General features: G+C 43.8%; 2 protein-coding genes across 6 annotated transcripts in view; one reads left to right on the top strand and one right to left on the bottom strand.

Annotated features, from left to right (window-relative positions):
• Positions 1 to 11,149, top strand: part of daam1b (dishevelled associated activator of morphogenesis 1b) — a 47,187-nt gene extending 36,038 nt beyond the window's left edge. For all 4 annotated transcript variants that reach the window (XM_080024069.1, XM_080024067.1, XM_080024068.1 and 1 more), the window contains 10 exons: positions 177 to 274; positions 976 to 1,060; positions 1,380 to 1,486; positions 2,332 to 2,420; positions 2,595 to 2,763; positions 3,005 to 3,112; positions 3,224 to 3,284; positions 3,422 to 3,553; positions 9,063 to 9,233; positions 9,615 to 11,149. In XM_080024069.1, the coding sequence (XP_079880195.1) occupies positions 177 to 274; positions 976 to 1,060; positions 1,380 to 1,486; positions 2,332 to 2,420; positions 2,595 to 2,763; positions 3,005 to 3,112; positions 3,224 to 3,284; positions 3,422 to 3,553; positions 9,063 to 9,233; positions 9,615 to 9,830 (1,236 nt within the window). In that variant the 3' untranslated portion in view covers positions 9,831 to 11,149. The remainder of the gene's footprint in view (positions 1 to 176; positions 275 to 975; positions 1,061 to 1,379; positions 1,487 to 2,331; positions 2,421 to 2,594; positions 2,764 to 3,004; positions 3,113 to 3,223; positions 3,285 to 3,421; positions 3,554 to 9,062; positions 9,234 to 9,614) is intronic.
• A 144-nt stretch (positions 11,150 to 11,293) lies between these two features.
• l3hypdh (trans-L-3-hydroxyproline dehydratase) lies at positions 11,294 to 17,673 on the bottom strand. Of its 2 annotated transcripts, XM_080024070.1 has the most exons (6): positions 17,643 to 17,673; positions 15,972 to 16,449; positions 13,891 to 14,060; positions 13,343 to 13,465; positions 12,726 to 12,863; positions 11,294 to 12,267 (listed from the first exon to the last, which is right to left on the bottom strand). In XM_080024070.1, exons 2-6 carry the CDS (start codon positions 16,447 to 16,449, stop codon positions 12,142 to 12,144), a joined length of 1,035 nt encoding a protein of 344 aa, XP_079880196.1. In that variant the 5' UTR covers positions 17,643 to 17,673; the 3' UTR covers positions 11,294 to 12,141. The 2 variants fall into 2 exon arrangements, with proteins under 2 accessions (XP_079880196.1, XP_079880197.1); XM_080024071.1 differs by lacking the exon at positions 13,343 to 13,465.
• Between the last annotated feature and the right edge of the window lie 925 nt (positions 17,674 to 18,598).

Below are 18,598 nucleotides of genomic sequence, written 5' to 3'. Positions count from 1 at the left end.
CAAGAAGAACCAAAACATTAAATGAACGTACATTATTGCATCAGTCCGTCTGTATTTTCCACTGTCCTTTGGTGTTTGGTGTGACTGTGTGTGTGTGTGTGTGTGTGTGTGTGTGTGTGTGTGATTTTGTTAACCCTACGTGGTTAATAATAACAATTTAATTACGCCTCCTGCAGAAAGAAGCAGAGGATGACTCACTTACCTCCAAAAAAGTCAAGGAGCTCTCAGTCATCGACGGCCGCCGAGCTCAAAACTGCAACATCCTCCTGTCGAGGTAAGCCTGTGGGAAAACAGGTGAAAGAAAAGAGCAGCCGCTACTTCGAGAAAAAATATGACATTGTTACCTAAGTGTGCGGCCGATGCAGGATGTTTCCCAGCTTTCAATTGGTCTCTTTTGTTAGAAAAATGCAGTGAGGGAGGACGGAAAGCGGTTTTGTCCTCTGAGAAGTGCAAGCTTGTATTTCAATTTACCCGTTGGTTCTCACTAACGTGGTGTTTTACCAGTTGACACAAGGCCTTATTTGTGTTAAACAGCATCAATTTTTTTCCATGAAAACGAGTCCGAGTGGGAGACTAGTTCAAGGGAAAATTGATGAAGAATAAAAACCTGAAGCATTTCTGGTCATGATAAAAGTAAACCCATTTTCCTTCTGGTGTCTTTTTCCTGGTATAACACCACACAAGTTGGTTTACAGTCCAATTTTTTCCACTGATTTTTTTTAATTTTATTTTTTCAAGTTGAGGCAATATAGTCATTTCCTATTTATAGTTAATTTGAACAGTGTAACCTTAAGTGTGATTGAAACCTACAAAATATCAAATCTTACAAGCTATAGTTGTTACTTGTTACCTTATTTGTGCATAGAAAATACTTTTCTTTCAGGGTGGTTTTGGTCCATGTTTGATCCATCCAAACGCACCATCTTTGAAAGTTGTCATGTTCTTTGTCTTCTTCTTTTGATGTGTGTGATGAAGGCTGAAACTGTCCAACGAGGAGATGAAGCGAGCCATCCTGACCATGGACGAGCAGGAAGACCTTCCCAAAGACATGCTGGAGCAGGTGCCTCACCCATTTCAACCCACAGATATTTGATATTTCCCCACTCGAGACCTACACGTAGAGAATCACATGAGCTTCAGTTGGAGACGTTCAGAGTTGACATTGCGTCCGTGTAAACTCTGCCGCAAGTCAGAAACCCTGAACAAATATCGAGCAGGCCTTCGGCTATTGACTTCAAGTTGGCCTGTTTTTAAACACTTAGGAGTATTAAAGTAGGACTGTTTAAAGTTTACTTGCAGCAAATATCATTAAAAATAAGTGAGATTTAAACATACCAACAGCAAGATTATCAAACGTGCAAATCCGTTTGGAATCTCAGATGCTGAAGTTTGTTCCGGAAAAAAGCGACGTGGATCTTTTGGAGGAACACAAGCATGAGCTGGACCGCATGGCCAAACCAGACCGCTTCCTCTATGAGATGAGCAGGTACGGTAACACGCTCAACACACACGGTTTGAATGTTTTACTGTGCACTAAACGTTAACTGAGGAGGCCCCACATTTTTCTTTCGCCGAAAACCCTGAAAAAGCATTTTTTACACACGCAAATGAAACTTTAAAGATCCCTTCCCGCCTGGTTAAACGGTGACTCCAGTGGTGGCCGGTACCGATCTTATGACTAAAACAGAACAGCTGCTAAGCTGCATTACAATAGAAATGTCTCCGTTACAACGTTAGAAATAAAGCTGATTCTAATTAGCAGGTAACAGTCGTCATTTCCACAAATGGAACTCATTTCTATGTTCAATATAACATTATATTTTAGAGTAAGAAGGATAATATGGAAAAATGGCAGCCATTAATACGTAAATATGCAATTTTAAAGTCAAGAGACATTGACCTTCAAGGCTGATTCAAACAACATAGAAACCACATTGGACTCTAAAATACTATTTCATTCTAGTATAATCGAAGCAGTAGCAATTTTGCAGTGAATTGCAATTCACGTCCAAGTTGATAAAGATTTTAGGAAGTCGGGGACCAGAGCTTTCTATCCTCTTTTGCCAGTGATCAAGGCCAAAGAGCCAACTGCCCAGGCTGATTGGTTCTCAGTGTGTCCTGATGGTGTTTATGAGCGATGAGGTCAACTTCTGATAAACCGAATAACAACACAATCCCAGAAATAAACATTCCACTAGCACTGTGTAATGACTGCAAATGTGTTCTTTGGACAATGTGCATACATGTCATTTTTTTTAACCATATGTGTTTCTGTGTGTATACATGTTATTGAATCATGTTTTTAATTGTAACTTGTAATTTCTCTCTCAGAATAAACCACTACCAGCAGCGGCTACAGTCTCTGTACTTCAAGAAGAAGTTTGCAGAGAGGATAGCTGAAATCAAGCCCAAAGTTGAAGGTGAGATAAATACTCGTCAACACGTGACAGAGTTTCATTCTGCAATATGAGATGAAGTGTTTTGAAAACACTGAAGGATCATCCCATTTTTGTATTTCAACACTTTGTGTTCAACATCCTACAGCCGGAGAAACATGCAATCGTAATGGTTATAAACAAACATTCTGCCCACAGCCCTGACCAAGGCTTCGAAGGAGGTTCTACACAGTAGAAACCTGAAGCAGCTGCTGGAGGTGGTGCTGGCCTTCGGTAACTACATGAACAAGGGTCAGAGGGGAAACGCGTATGGCTTCAAGGTCTCCTCGCTCAATAAGATCGCCGATACCAAATCAAGCATCGACAAGTAAGGGCCTTTCCAAGCACCTTGTTAGATGCATTTCCCCTATTTCACAGGAACTAGGCTAGTTGATCCCATTTGCAGCCTTGCATTGGACTAACAAGGTTAGCATTCAGCCCATCAACAAAACTGGAATATCTATTTAGGCCTTTGTACCATTTTCATTCAAGATCACATTTTGAATGTTTGTACCTGTGCTGCCTTTTAAGGTCCTTCCAACCTAGATTGTCGTCTTCCATGCTTTTAGAAACATCACCCTGCTGCACTATCTGATCACCATCCTGGAGAAGAAGTACCCCAAAGTCCTGCTGTTCCAGGAGGACCTGCAGAGCATTCCAGAAGCAGCCAAAGTCAAGTAAGCAGAGTCGAGATCCTAGCAACTACCTTTAGACTATGATCTTTTCACTGAAAATTAAAAACTACTACCTGTCGTGTTTTTAACCATTGATCTTCCTTTGTGTTGCAGCATGACCGAGTTGGAGAAGGATATAAATAACCTGCGGAGCGGCTTGAAGAGCGTCGAGAGCGTGAGTCACAGCGGGACCGGCCGTTCTCACAATCATGCAATATGTGGACTGAGTCATGGTGGGAGCCATACAGCGATACATCATATTGTGTCTCAACTATCCTTTCTCCTATTTCCACTCCTCGCTTTCACTCTCAGGAGCTGGAGTTCCAGAAGAAACGTCCACTGGAGGTGGGCGACAAGTTTGTTTCTGTGGTGAGTCAGTTCATCACCGTGGCCAGCTTCAGCTTTTCAGACGTGGAGGACTCCCTCACCGAGGCCAAGGAACTGGTGAGTCCACATGCAAGCATAACCAATAATAGAAATATTCTCAGGTCGGGGTCCCAGATACAAAACTTTACGGAATGGTGTCTGTGCCGTAATGTGTGTCAAATCGAAGTTCCTTCGTTTGAAAAAGGTTGAGAATCGCTGGCGTAGTTTTGAAAGTGGAAATGGGAGTCAAAATCCCAGAGATGGTTTTGTATCACTTCCTGTAGAACCATACACCGATCAGCCACAACATTAAAACCACTGACAGGTGAAGTGAATAACTTTGATCATCTTGTTCCAATGGCACCTGTCAAGGGGAAAAAATAGGCAGCAAGTGAACAGTCAGTTCTTGAAGTTGATGTGTTGGAAGCAGGAAAAATGGGCAAGTGTAAGGATCTGAGCGACTTTGACAAGGGCCAAATTGTGATGGCTAGACGACTGGGTCACAGCATCTCTAAAACGACAGGTCTTGTGGGGTGTTCCCCGTATACAGTGGTTAGTACCCACCAAAAGTGGTCCACGGAAGGACAACCGGTGAACCAGCGACAAGGTCATGGGCACCCAAGGCTGATTGATGCGTCTCGGGGGCGAAGTCTATCCCGTCTGGTCCGATCCCACAGAAGAGCTACTGTAGAACAAATTGCTGAAAAGGTTAATGCTGCTATGATAGAAAGGTGTCAGAACACACAGTGCATCGCAGCTTGCTGTGTATGGGGCTGCGTAGCCAGACCGGTCAGAGTGTCCATGATGACCCCTGTCCACCGCCGAAAGCACCTACAATGGACATGTGAGCGTCAGAACTGGACCATGGAGCAATGGAAGAAGGTGGCCTTTCTTCAACATCATGTGCATGGCCTGGTGCGTGTGCATCGTTAACCTGGAGAAAAGATGGCACCAGGATGCACTATGCATACCTACCAACCTGCATACCTACCAACCGTGAAATGTTGTGAATGTGGGGATTGCACCGTGAGGAGCACAGCGGAGAACACCCGCGCTCCCCACCGGTCCCCGCTGCCTGCCACTGAAGGACCAGCATCAATGGATCCATTCTGCTTCTACTGTAGTGTTGGGTTGTTCATGCACGATCAGATTCTTTTGAATGGCTCAAAATACTGTTTTTCAAGTTTTACAGTTTCGGTTATATAAAAGGTGAGATGCACTGATCGATTTGCTGTGAGCGGCCGATCAGCTAAATTATTTATATATCAATCGCCTGACAATATTCCAAAATTGTGCGGACTGTATCTATCGTTGTCACAGCAGAGCCCCGCTGTGATGAAAGGTTCGACTCTTTTTTTATACTCTGTTCTTGACGAGGACTTCCTGTGAACGAGAGTGAGAAAAGTCGGCCATTTATTATCATTAGTTTTTGGGGGGGCGGCGAGAATTGCAAGTACCATATAAATAGAAAGGTACATTTTCACATAAAAGTGAGAGAGGCTTTCATTTGAGGTTTGAACTGGACATTTCCATGTTGGTTATATGTTGTGTCCTACTAAAACTCAGTGAGAGTTACAGGTTGAATTATAGTGAAACTTGGTGACAGTCCTTCTGCTTATTGGAACTCAGTGATCGTTCCATGTTCTTTTTATTGGAACTCAGGGACAGTTTTATGTTCCATTATTGTTCCATCGTGAATAATGAAACGTAACAAACACACAGTGTCAAAATCAGCAATCTCACTATTGTGGTAACTGAAAATTGCAGTGGTGGACCGTATATGCAGCTGTCCTATCACGCGATGTATTTTTCATTGACGTACAGCAGATATACCCAATATGACCAAATTTTACGAAAATTTGATTTCTCCGATCACGGATATAAACTCAAAAAGATCAGACAACAATGAAAAAGTTACACAGTCAATGACTTTTTATGAACACACAATTGAATGAAAATCGGAATCAGCCAAAATTGGAATCGGCAGGTCAGGACACGATAGTTTCGTTACAAGACGGCTACGCTGTGAATAACTGATGGAGTCATTTAGCTGCAGTAACGCGAACACAATGGAGACTCCCTGTTACACTATCGTGGTACTCAAAATATTTTCCCAAGGTTGGCAGGTTTGCACTATGTGAAAAAGGCAAGCCAGCGGAGGCAGAATGATGCTCTGGGTGATGTTCTGCTGGGAAACCTTGGTTCCTGGCATTCATGTGGATGTTACTTTGACATGTACCACCTACCTAAACATTGTTACAGACCAAGTACACCCCTTCATGGCAACGTTATTACCTGATGGCAGTGGCCTCTTTCAGCAGGATAATGCACCGTGCCACACTGCAAAAATTGTTCAGGAGTGGTTTGAGGAACATGACAAAGAGTTCAAGGTGTTGGCTTGGCCTTCAAATTCCCCAGATCTCGATCCACCCGAGCATCTGTGGGATGTGCTGGAACAATAAGCCCGATCCATGGAGGGCCCACCTCACATCCTACAGGACTTGCTACAGGATCTGCTGCTCACGTCTTGGTGCCAGATACCACAGGACACCTTCAGAGGTCTTGTGGAGTCCATGCCTTGACGGGTCAGGGCTGTTTTGGCGGCACGAGGGGAAGCTACACAATAATAGTGGTTATTAGTGGTGGTTTTAATGTTGTGGCTGATCGTTGTATGGTGACTGCGTGACTAAATCTTGATTTTTCACAGAAACCGTTTTCCTTCCTACTGTCTCAATAACAAAAAGAACAGATTGGCGCTAAAAAAGACTTGAAAGAAGTCTCTTGAATGGCCTGTCAGCTTAAGTACAACTTGCATGCTCAAGCTAAATTTATGCCTGTGTCTGTTTCATCTCGGTCCAGGGTGTGATGGGCTGTCTTCTCAGATATGTTCCACCGTCCGAATAAACAGCTTGTTTTCACTCGGCCGACACCTGGAAACAATTCATTTCCCTGTGTAGCTTGTGGTTCCTGTCACACACTGAAATTTCTAAGAATTTTAATGTTGCATGAGTGTGTAACAGAGGGCAGAACCCAATGGCCAGGCCCTGCATTTTTGTGTGTGCGTGCATGCGTATAAAGTAGGGCTGGGCCAGTCATGAATTATTTCCTGCCAATTGATCAATAATCAAATCGATCTGCATTATCTTGTCGTCTTGGGGGGGGGTGGGGTTCTTTCGTTCACGAAAAGGCAGCATATTTAGAATATAATTGTAGTGGGCTTGCTACCCCTGTTCATGCAGAATGACAGAGAAAGACGCAGTTTTGGCCGGAGGTCCACCAGCAGACCGGGTTTTATTTGGGGCAGTTCAACATAAAGCACTCCAGTGCCTAGGTAATAATAAATTATAAAATAAAGCAGACAGAAAAATCTGGGTCTTTTCCCAGTGGCAATTGTGGAACACTCTGTTTTGGAGTGCACCCTCACGATCCCTGCCTGTGGGTCTCACTGTAAAGCTGCTTTCACTGCAACCATGAAATTACCTGGACATTACTAGGAGGAGCCGTATGTGTGAACACAAATGTCTAAATCGTTTGGACCAGACTTTACACACCCAGCACCTAAGTACAAAGTCTGCGTAATGTCCGATTGAGTAGTATGTGTGAACAGAGCAGGTTATTGTCTGAAGCATTCACAGTGAGTGAGTGAGTGTGTCGCATGATGATGTCGCATGTGCCGGTTATTCACCTTTTGTGTGGATCTTCGTGCACGCAGCGTAGCTGCCCCGTATTCCTTTATGCTTCCTTTATATTCCTTTTCGCTCTTTTGTTTATATTACATCCAAATACATGGCCAAAACAGATACGTTGGTAGCCGCCGTGCCAGCCTCATCCGCCATCTTAGGCGTGCTAAAACTCTGCAGCGTCATTGCATCACATCCTGCCTTCTGCACACTCTACCCAAAAGAAATATCTCAAGGTAGTGTAAACGCATCTGACACAGACAATCTCCAGTTGTGAGATAGATGTGTGAAAGGGCAACTCTGGACAATGTCCGGACCTGATTATGGAGACATTGTCCGCAGTGCATGTGTGAAAGCAGCACAAGGCAAGCACATAAGAAAACTTCCCAGCTGCCGTGATTGGCCAGTCAGCTCAACTAGCTGATACTGAAGCAGGGAGCGTCTGTCTACCACGCTGACTTCCCCCTTGCCTCCCTGCACCAACTCAAAACCACACCCTCGAGTCTGCCACAAAAATTAACAACACTTGTTTCTCTAAACAGAACAAACATTTAACATTTTGGAGTAAATCAATTAAATGTTTATTTTGAAAGTGCTAAACAAAGTAGGCTTTGTTAAAACAAAATAAAACGGACGCATGACATTGCCTATTAAGGGCGTCTTTTTGACTGCGACAGTTGAATTACGTCACATACAATTAAATTGTCTTAACATTCTCAGATATTAAATGTGAAACAATATAAATTTAAGTCTGGTAGTGTCCATAAATCCAAATCAAATATATCAGCACTGCCTGAAGGGATTAGGCCAAAATGAATCCCCATTGATTGCTGACTTACTGCTTGTCCCTGAAATAAACAAACAAACAATAAAAGAAAATGTCTGGCCTGTTTGATTTTCACCAGACTTTGTTGAAGTTCTGTGTCAAGAAGACAAGCGTCTCCGGTTTGAGGCACGAGCAGGGGGTTGTGACTACTTTTCCAGTGGTGCTTAAAACACGTTATGAGTGTTATTATACATAGTAGTAGTAGCAGCCTAGTTGTTGTTTTAATTATTATTATTACCTAGTCTACTTCAAAAGAGAGATTAAAATCAATGCTTGCTTTTCAATGTTGCCCACCCTCCTTCCAGATTAGAGGAAGAGCACTGTAAACTTCAAAGACAGCCCGATTGGTGCAGGGGCCAGAGAAGTTTTGTCGGCTTTATGTATGTATATTTATAGGAAAGGTCGATTTTCAAAATTTGAGAAAAACATACACAACTGGCGATTGAGGGTTTCTTTGCGTGTGTGTCAATGAGCATTGATAACAGTCAATCGCCGATGAAATAACCGGCCCAGCCCTAATATAAAGCACATGTCTCCTTTAGACGAGTATCTCGTCCTTCAAAGCTAAATTCTTCCCTTGGTTCCTGTGGAGTGCGGAATGGTATCATGTTATATAGCCTCCTTACGTCATGCACACACTGAAAATGAAAGAACATGAAATATGTCTGACCATTTGGTGTATAATTTACAGTTTTTAATATATATATATTTTTTTACAAAATTTAATTAAGATTGCATCTCACGCTGAGTCTGCCCTGACGGGCACAATTCTGATGGGGTATGATCCCAGCATGGTATTGCATCCGGCCGCCCTCCTCTTGAGTCTGTTTCGCCTCATAACGAACAAACACACGGCCTTAATTTTGGCTCTGGCTCCAGTCTGTGGCCTCGGCTGTAGGTTAACAAGAGCCTCAGAGCAGCAACGCCAGGATCCCACTCTGGTTTCAAAGAGTTGGGGACCTAATGAGTGCCCTGTAAACCCGTCAAAGGGCTGAGTTAAACATGGCTCTTCTGTCCACCGCTGTTCATCTAATTCTTTACCCCTCCACCCAACCCTCCAACCCCTTCCGTGGGCCCACAGTTCACGAGGGCAGTAAAGCACTTTGGCGAAGAAGTCAGCAAGATGCAGCCGGATGAGTTCTTTGGCATCTTCGACCAGTTCCTGCAGTCGTTCGCCGAGGCGCAGCAGGAGAACGAGAACATGCGGAAACGGAAGGAGGAGGAGGAGCGCCGGGCCAGGATGGAAGCTCAGGTACATGCTCCGCCTACGATCTCTATACGCTATCCAGACTGATGAGATCGACAGACTGTGGTCACACCCCCGATGCATGTGGTGCTTGCTTCCCCATTCAATTCCAATTTATTGCTCTTCTGTCCTGGGGATTTTTCATTAAGCCAATTTAAGGTGCTTAAAGGTGTCCGTGACATTGGTTCCAATGTTTGACTACAGCTGATTTGCGGCCTTTTTTTGTAAATAGCTTCATATATAGGTGTGATGTCATCATTGTAAAGCTCTTATTTGTGTCCCTAAATGTAGTACATTGACCAAGATAAACAGTTACATCAATGTTTCATGTAAATTTGTACCATGGTTGACATTATAATTGTATCCCTCTGGCTCTGTGTTGCACAGCTGAAGGAGCAGCGGGAGAAGGAGCGTAAGGCGCGTAAAGCCAAGGCCAACGGCGAGGACGATGACGGTGGCGAGTTCGACGACTTGGTGTCTGCGCTGCGGTCGGGCGAGGTCTTCGATAAGGATCTCTCCAAGATGAAACGCAACCGCAAGCGCATCAACAGCCAGACCACGGAGTCGGGCAGAGAGCGTCCGGTCACCAAGCTCAACTTCTAGGTGGCGCTGAGCAGTAGACTCCCATCCCATCGCGAGACACTCTCATCCCCCCTCATTCAGAGTGATGCGCACATTCCAGAACCTTCTTCTTCGTCTCATCCCAGAGCAGCTTGGATCAAAAACCACGGCCTTTCCATCAAGCTCCACAGCTGCTGGAAACAGGTTTTCAGGCTCTTCGACTCGTGAGTTTTGTTTGTTTTTTCGATATCAAAAAAGGAGCAGAAGCCAAAAGACGTTCTGACCAAATAGGATGATTCTTGCTGCGAGAGGATGGATGGTTAAACTTGTTCACAGCTGCCGACTGAAGGGATGAATGAAATACTTGTGGAAGGGCAGAATGTTGTTCCTTTGGGGTGAGAGTTCACCCTTTACCCTTCCAGAGTGAGTTCTCTTCCAGGTCTTGTAAGTCCCTGCAGTTATTTGATAGGAACCAGCATGTGATGTTTTTATATGACGGTATCCCTGCACACCATCCAATGTGCAGCTAAACGGACACTTCTATGGTCTGAACATGAGAAAATTCCACGACGAGCGCATTTTGTACGTGATGATTCCACAGATGGAAACAGGGATTATTTCATGCGACCTGGAGAGACTCGTCTTTGGTTTTTTTCCTTCCTCGCAATCCAAACCATCACAGGACTGATGCATTGTGGGATCAAAGCGGTTTGAATTGCAAGTGAACTCAGACGGCGCCCCCGCCCCGCCCTTTTCTATTCTACATTGCTTGAAATGAGCATTTATGTATCTGATCACTGTACGTTTTACAGACTTTCTGTTAAGAGCTGGCCTTAACTCTGTTGATATTAATTGTATTATGGGTACTCTCGAGGCCTGGGCCTAATCTGCAATCCCTCAACAAGTGTGGACACTTACGTCATAGATTATACGTATAACTTTATATAAGGTCACGTGCCTGTCACACATGCAGACAAACATTCATAAGTACTATGCGAAATGTCATTTAAACTATACCCAGGTCGATGCAATACACCAGCTCTTCCGCCTTCCACGGGAGTGCCCTGCTTTTAAGTTGTTATCATTATGTTATCACTATATTTTCTGGATTTACACTGTGGAGAATAAAAAAAAAAAAAGCCATGATCCTAAGACCTAGGTATACACACATCTGATGGTTTCTCATTGTTAGAGGAGCAAAGAGAGATCATCCGTGAGAGACTGTTTTGTTGATTGTTGATTTTTATTTTTTCCACCGTGTCAACCCACCCCGTGTCAGACGCCACCATTGGGTTTTTATAATTTAAATACAGCCTTCCATTGTACAAAGCTCTGAGGATAATAAATGGGAGATAACCGTTTGGGCTTTTTTATTATTACTGTTGTTAAGTGCACTAAGATGAAACTGACATTTTCAGTTACATTTTATTTATCATTTTATTTCTTTCCTTTTGTACCATTTGCTTCAGCATTGTTTTTCTGCTCTGTTTCTTAGGTCTTGTGCGGCATGCTTCCCTGCTGAAGGGAGTTCTGTAAACCTCGCTTTTAGTGCCATCTAGTGGTTGTAGCACTGGGCTTGTAAAACTAAAATACAGCAAGTCAAGATATACACTTTATATCCTGAATCTGTTTTAACTGCATATTTCCAGATGCACAAAAAACATTGTTTCACATATTTGTTGCACATACTTGATTTCAAACTGTGGCGGGGTCCTCAATGGCGTATATTCCGAATGTTGCCAAATTCCTTAAAAATGCAATGACCAAACAGGTCCATGTTCCAAAAAAACAATCCATAAAGCACCATGAAAGTTTGCTGACCGGTTCTACAACACTAATTTACCGAGAATTATTTCCGATCACAGGATCGGTCATAAAACAGGATAATTAAAGCACCTAGACATTGCTGTATTTTTGTTGCCAATTGGGTTTGATGTCTCTTGCACGTTGTAGCAGGACTTTCATTAAAGAAAAAAAATGTTTGGAACTTGGTTCATTATTCCCTGCATCTTTTATAATATAGCCATTATCACCATTGATTGGTTTAAATGAAAGCTGGGTTAAGTTTCTTGTTGATGCCTAGCGAGTTATAAAGACAAATAGCTGCAGTAATGCTAAACCAAAGTCGTTTACAGTGTTGTGATGCACTGAAGAATTGATCGCCATTGATCACCACTTCCATGGATGAATCAAGCAAGTGCTAAACTGGATATATTTTGAAAAGTTGTTCTAACTTCATGGCTTGTAATCTGCCATTCTTTGATAAATTATGTGCGTATATATATAAACCATTATATCCAAAACACTTGATTTCATTTAGGCATAAACCAAGTCATAACATACGAGTAATTGGTCATTTAAGAAGAAACCCGTGTGTGAGCTGGTCGTCCTTCTCCTGCACGAAGCGAGACGCCCCGGTGTAGAACGCTCTGCCGGCAACCTCCACCACCACGGCTTTGAAATCCCCACATCTGGTCTCCTGAACGGGAAAATAAAACAAGTGATGAGACATGATGAGATTATGTTAATTACACTATGGAAGCAATTTCAAAGTCATTAAAACTGCCACCCAATCTAAGTATGATTCACTTCAATCTTTAAAAAGGAAGATGGATTCAAGTTCTCAGCTTCCAGTCTGAGGAAAATTAATGATCCAAGAGTCTCAAATCATATTTTATCTTCATTAAAGAGAGCATGAAGCGGTTTGCAGTCTCATAGCAGTTACTGTCCTGTCCCTCCCTCAGAGACTGACCTTTGGTTAATGACAGGTTTGGAGCAGGACCTTCAACCCGGAGGCCTTTCAACCGCTGCCGTCTTATCAGCATATTTGTTCTCGTTGCCTTTTTCCAACCTCGTTCACCTTATCTATCTGGCTCATCTTGCGAACTCAGATGGCTCATGTGTTTTTTGTAAACTGTCAAGAGTCTATAATGGCACCTGTATGGCTTTTCCTGTGAACAGGGACCCTGTGGCTCCGCTCTGGAAGCTCCTGGTCTGGTTCAGGCCGATGAGACCTTTGTGGTGCTGGAGAGCCACACGAGCCGTCACACCAGAGCCTGTGGGGCTGCGGTCCACCTGCATCATGGAGACCATTACTGTACATTCTATGTTGTTACTGTAATGAAGATTCTCTTACTCTTCATTCGAGGGCCTCAAATGAAGATGGAAAAGTGAATTATTAATGAATTATTTTTTGAAGATAACAAATTTGAAAGGATCACAGAAATACAACACCCAGTCTTTGTTAGGGCTGGTGTCCAGTTAAACCAGAAAATATTCCTTTTGTTGCAGATTTAGATGACGGACCTAATCTTTTGCGGGCTAACAAGGACAAAAACAACTATAGCTTTGTTATGTTACCGCTTTTTTGAGAAAAAAGTTACATTTTCATATTTTAATAATAAACAACTACGCTTCAATGGTGTAAAACCATTTCCAGTAGACTACGCAGAGAAATAGTGTAAAGCCTTGTGTTAGAAGTACGATTCTTTGGTGAACTTTAATATATGGTAACATTTCTTTCAAACAAGTTTAGTCTATGAATTTCTAAACACCTGAGCTTCTGCAAACACACACAGGTTGGCGGTGGAATCAGAGGTGTATTCATCTTTTCCATCAGTGAGGATGGTGCCGTAGAGGAAGGCAAAATCCTCACTGGTTGGGTGGTGGAGCTTTACCTATATAGTAGGACAACAAATTGAAAAGTTGAAAAACATTGTGACTCCAAATTCTGCCTCCATTTCTGAACATGGAAACTGTTGCAGAGATGGTCATAACGTTTAGATGTGCCAGGTTTAAAGTGAAATCAAGCAGCCAAAGGTCAACATTTTGTCACGTGACAATAACGTACTAATAATGTCTCAGGTATTTTAAAGCAAGAACCTGTGCTTAAGTAGTCTTGCATGGTTAATGTATAACTGAATTTCCGCTCATAAACACACCAAAATATTGAAAGTATATAAAGTGCATCTACAAACTGTGTCTAAATATAAAGTAATTCTTGTTTCCTAAATTGTAGTGAAGCAATAAAAAAGTCCAGATCAACCTGCAGCCAAGTTCACCGACATAAAAGTTGTCAGTTGTGCTGAATAGGGTCTCTCACCTTAGCTTTGACAGCGTTGGTCACTGCAGTGGCAGCATCCACCAGATCCCGGGTCCTGGATGTGGACACATCAAGACCGAACCTCTGGGCGCTGACAAAAGCGTAGAACGCTCCTCCGTAGCTTATATCCACCACCACATCACCGAAACCCTCCACTGTCACAGTAACATCTGACAAAAATTCATGATTTAAATCCTTGGTGCATAATTGTTAAAGACATGCACTTAAAAGTGGTAATCTGTAAGATTCTTTTGTTTAAAAATCCCATATTTGATACTTTATTTAGAAGGTACTTTATAAGAAACAGCCGGTCAATGTATTTGATGTTACATATGCGCCCCTCTACTGTATGTGATGTTTCCATTCCTGGTGGTGGAGTCCGCCTTTTCTGGCAAAAATGCAAAGATCGGGCACTTGCAAGAAGTAAAAGGCAGCAGTGGTGAATTTGATAAAGCAGCGTAGTGAGTGGTGGTCAGTAAACTGTATATACACTCACTGAGACATTTCTTAGGAACACAATGCTTATACTGAGTAGGGCCTCCATTTGCCCTCAGAACAGCCAAAATTTTTCTTGGCATGGATTCCACAAGATGTTGGAAACATTCCTTTGAGATTGTGGTCCATGTTGACATGATTGCATCACGCAATTCCTGCAGATTTGTCAGCTGCACATTCATGCTGCGAATCTCCTCTTCTATCACGTCCCAAAGGTGTTCTATTGGATTCAGATCCGGTGATTGGGAAGACCACTGAAGAACATTGAACTCATTGTCATGTTCATGAAGTCAGTTTGAGACGACATTTGCTTTGTGACACGGAGCATTATCATGCTGGAGGTAGCCATTAGAAGACTGTGGCCATGAAGGGATGCACATGGTCAGCAACAATACTCAAATAGACCGTGGCATTCAAGAGATGACTGTTTGTTATTAACAGGCCAAGTATGCCAAGACAAAATTCTGCACGCTATTACACTTCCACCAGCCTGGACTGTTGACACAAGGCAGGTTGGGTCTATGGATTTATGCTTTTGGCGCCAAATTCTGACCCTACCATCTGTGTGCCTCATCAGAAATCAGGATGCATCGGACCAGGCTACATTTTTTCCAGTCTTCAACTGTCCAGTTTTAGTGAGCCTGTGTCCACTGCAGCCTCTGTTTTCTGTTCTTGGCTGACAGAGGTGGAACCCAATGTGGTCTTCGGCTGTCGTAGCCCATCCACCTCAACGTTCCACGTGTTGTGCATTCTGAGATGTTTTTCTTCTCACCACAATGGTACAGAGTGGTTATCTGAGTTACCAGAGCCTTTCAGTCAGCTTGAACCAGTCTGGCCATTCCCATTGACCCCTCTCATCAACAAGGCTTTTTTGTCCGCGGAACTGCCGCTCACTGGATGTTTTTTTGGTTTTTTTCGCACTATTCTAAGTAAACTCTTAGACTGTTGTACGTGCAAAGCCCAGGAGATCAGCAGTTACAGAAATACTCAAACCAGCCTGTCTGGCACCAACAACCATGCCACGTTCGAAAACACTGAGATCACATTTTTTCCACATTCTGATGGTTGATGTGAACATTAACTGAAGCTGCTGGCCCGTAGCTGCGTGATTTTATGCATTGCACTGCTGCCACACGATTGGCTGACTAGATAATTGCATGAATAAGTAGGTGTACAGTGATTGTATATTGGTGAACTTACACAACAAAGAATGAGGGAAAAACACTGATGTTGAGACAAAAACATTGCCTTTTTACATTACATTACATTACATTACATTTAGCAGACGCTTTTATCCAAAGCGACTTACAATTGTTCAAACACCGACGGACGCAGCCATCAGGAGCAATCAGGGGTTAAGTGTCTTGCTCAAGGACACTACAGCATGCTAGCAGGAGGAGCCTGGGATCGAACCAGCAACCTTTAGATCACTAGACCACCAGCTCTACCGCCTGAGCCACCATCCCCCTTTTTGAATGGAACTGCAACTTGTAGTGTAACCCACCCAGCACAGATGATTTTATGGATTACCACTTTAAGTAAGTTAGTTCTAGCCTAAATTGTCAATGAAAAATAATGGACCATACCAGTGGCAAATGCGAATGCCGGCACACTGTGGAACCTGACGGCCCCGGTCTTTCCATCGCAGTACTCCACGAAGGCCTTGACGAGGCCGCAGGGACAGTGGATGTTGACCTGGGTCTCTGGGGCCCGTGGCTCCGTCACCAACCCGTAGTCCACAGCGAAGCGTCCCAGAGCGATGACGGCATGTCCGCACATGGTGCTGTAGCCCTCGTTGTGCATGAACAGCACGCCCAGGTCGGCCTCCGGGAGCTCGCTCTGCACCACCAGCGCCCCGTACATGTCGTAGTGGCCGCGGGGCTCGAACATCAGCGCCGTCCTCAGCTGGTCCAGGTGCTCCCTGACGTAGCGCCGCTTGGCGAGCACAGTGTCGCCGAGCACCGCAGGGTGGCCGCTGAGGACAACCCGGAGCGGCTCCCCACCCGTGTGCATGTCCACCACAGAGAGGACGTCTCCATCGTGAGGGGGCAGCTGCAACTCCATCTGCAAGGGATACAAAAATACATTTCATCAATCCAGATATTCAAACCTGTCAACTGGGGGACTACAGCTTATTCAAAACTTGACTGCCTTTTAGTTTTGACGCAAAACATGGAAGAGAGGACATGTCACTCCTGTTTTAGCCCCCTGTGTCTTTTAGAATATATTTTAAAGTCCTTTTCTTGTTTATAAAGCTCTTTGTGAATTATGTTATGTTATGTTCTATCACAAGCCCTCAGGTCCTCTGCTGCGGTGTTGACAGCCCTAAATAAAACCCAAAAGAAAAATAGGGACGCAGCTTTTGTTCAACTACGCCCCTAAACTGTGGCCAAACAGCACCTGCACTTCCTGAGGAGGCTGAGGTGTGCCTGCCTATCTTCCAAAATACTTTCCAACCTCTGCCGCTGCACAAGTGAGAGCATCCTGACCAGCTGCATCTCCGTGTGGTACGGTAACTGTACATCAACAGACCAGAAAGCCCTGCAGCGGGTCGTCAAGGCGACCCACTATATCACCGGTACCCAGCTCTCAGCCATAAAATACGTTTTTCACAAACACAGCCTGCGCAGAGGTCTCAGCATCAGCAGAGACCCCACCCACCCCAACCACAGCCTGTTCTACCCCCTGCCCTCTGAGGGGCGCTGCTGGAGCCTCAGAGCTCGCACTACCAGGCTCAGAAACAGCTTCTTCCCCCAAGTTACCCAACTGAACCTGGCTACCTACTGAACTCTACCATTTACAACCGCCTTCACCCCCCACCCCCCAAGTAGAGCCCCCCCATGAACCCTACACTACACCCCCCCCACCCACACACACACACACACACACACACACCATGCTCTTCCCTCGCCCCCCCGCACTTCGTTTCCTCTTGTTGCATTTTATATTACAACGTTCAATGCACGTTCAGGTTTGTAAATATGTTGATAACTTTAACGTTAATGACTTAACGTGTTTAATTTAATGGAATATTGATGAAACATTCTGTCCCGCAGCTGCACCGGGTCCTGCCAGGGACTCTGCAGAGACTGGCGTTGACTGGCGAACTGGAGTTTGTCCCATTCTAAACGCCTCGGTAAGGCGGCTTGTGCAGAGGTTTTGCGAACGTTACTTGTCATGTAACTTGTCAGGATAAATGTAGGCCTACGGAACATCTTAGGAAGAATTAAAGCTCTGTGTCAAAAGTAAGCGCTTACCTTCTCTGCGGACGCGAATGCGTAATGTCGAGGGCAGTTCCTGCAGGGCTTCCGTAGCAGCACTAGCGCTACTGTAGAATCATAGATGGCAAACACATCAATTAGCAACGGTAATTACAATATAATAACTAATATACATGGAGTAACTATAGTCACATTACGTTATTATAAGTGCAGTTGCTAAATGCTACTTATTGATAAATACTGCTAATATGGAAGGCGAAGAGGGCCAAAAATTCGAGGTCGTCTGGTTTTACCAAAGCCCTTGTAGTACACACGGTCAGTACAGAGGAAGAAGAGGCTGAATTATTATTATCAAGTACAACAGTACTGCATCCACACACACACACACACACACACACAGTAGGCTGAATTATTATTATCAAGTACAACAGTACTGCATCCACACACATACACACACACACACACAGTAGGCTGAATTATTATTATCAAGGACAACAGTACTGCATCCACACACATACACATACACACACACACACACACACACACACACACACACACACAGTAGGCTGAATTATTATTATCAAGGACAACAGTACTGCATCCACACACATACACACACACACACACAGTAGGCTGAATTAGTATTATCAAGAACAACAGTACTGCATCCACACACACACATAGTAGGCTGAATTATTATTATCAAGGACAACAGTACTGCATCCACACACATACACACACACACACACACACACACAGTAGGCTGAATTATTATTATCAAGGACAACAGTACTGCATCCACACACATACACATACACACACACACACACACACACACACACAGTAGGCTGAATTAGTATTATCAAGAACAACAGTACTGCATCCACACACACACACAGTAGGCTGAATTATTATTATCAAGAACAACAGTACTACATACACACACGCACACACACACACAAAAGGCTGAATTATTATCAAGAACAACAGTA

Source organism: Zeus faber (assembly GCF_960531495.2).
Source record: "Zeus faber genome assembly, chromosome: 2".
Taxonomy (NCBI): Eukaryota; Metazoa; Chordata; class Actinopteri; order Zeiformes; family Zeidae; genus Zeus; species Zeus faber.
This window is presented reverse-complemented; position numbering and strand designations above follow the sequence as displayed.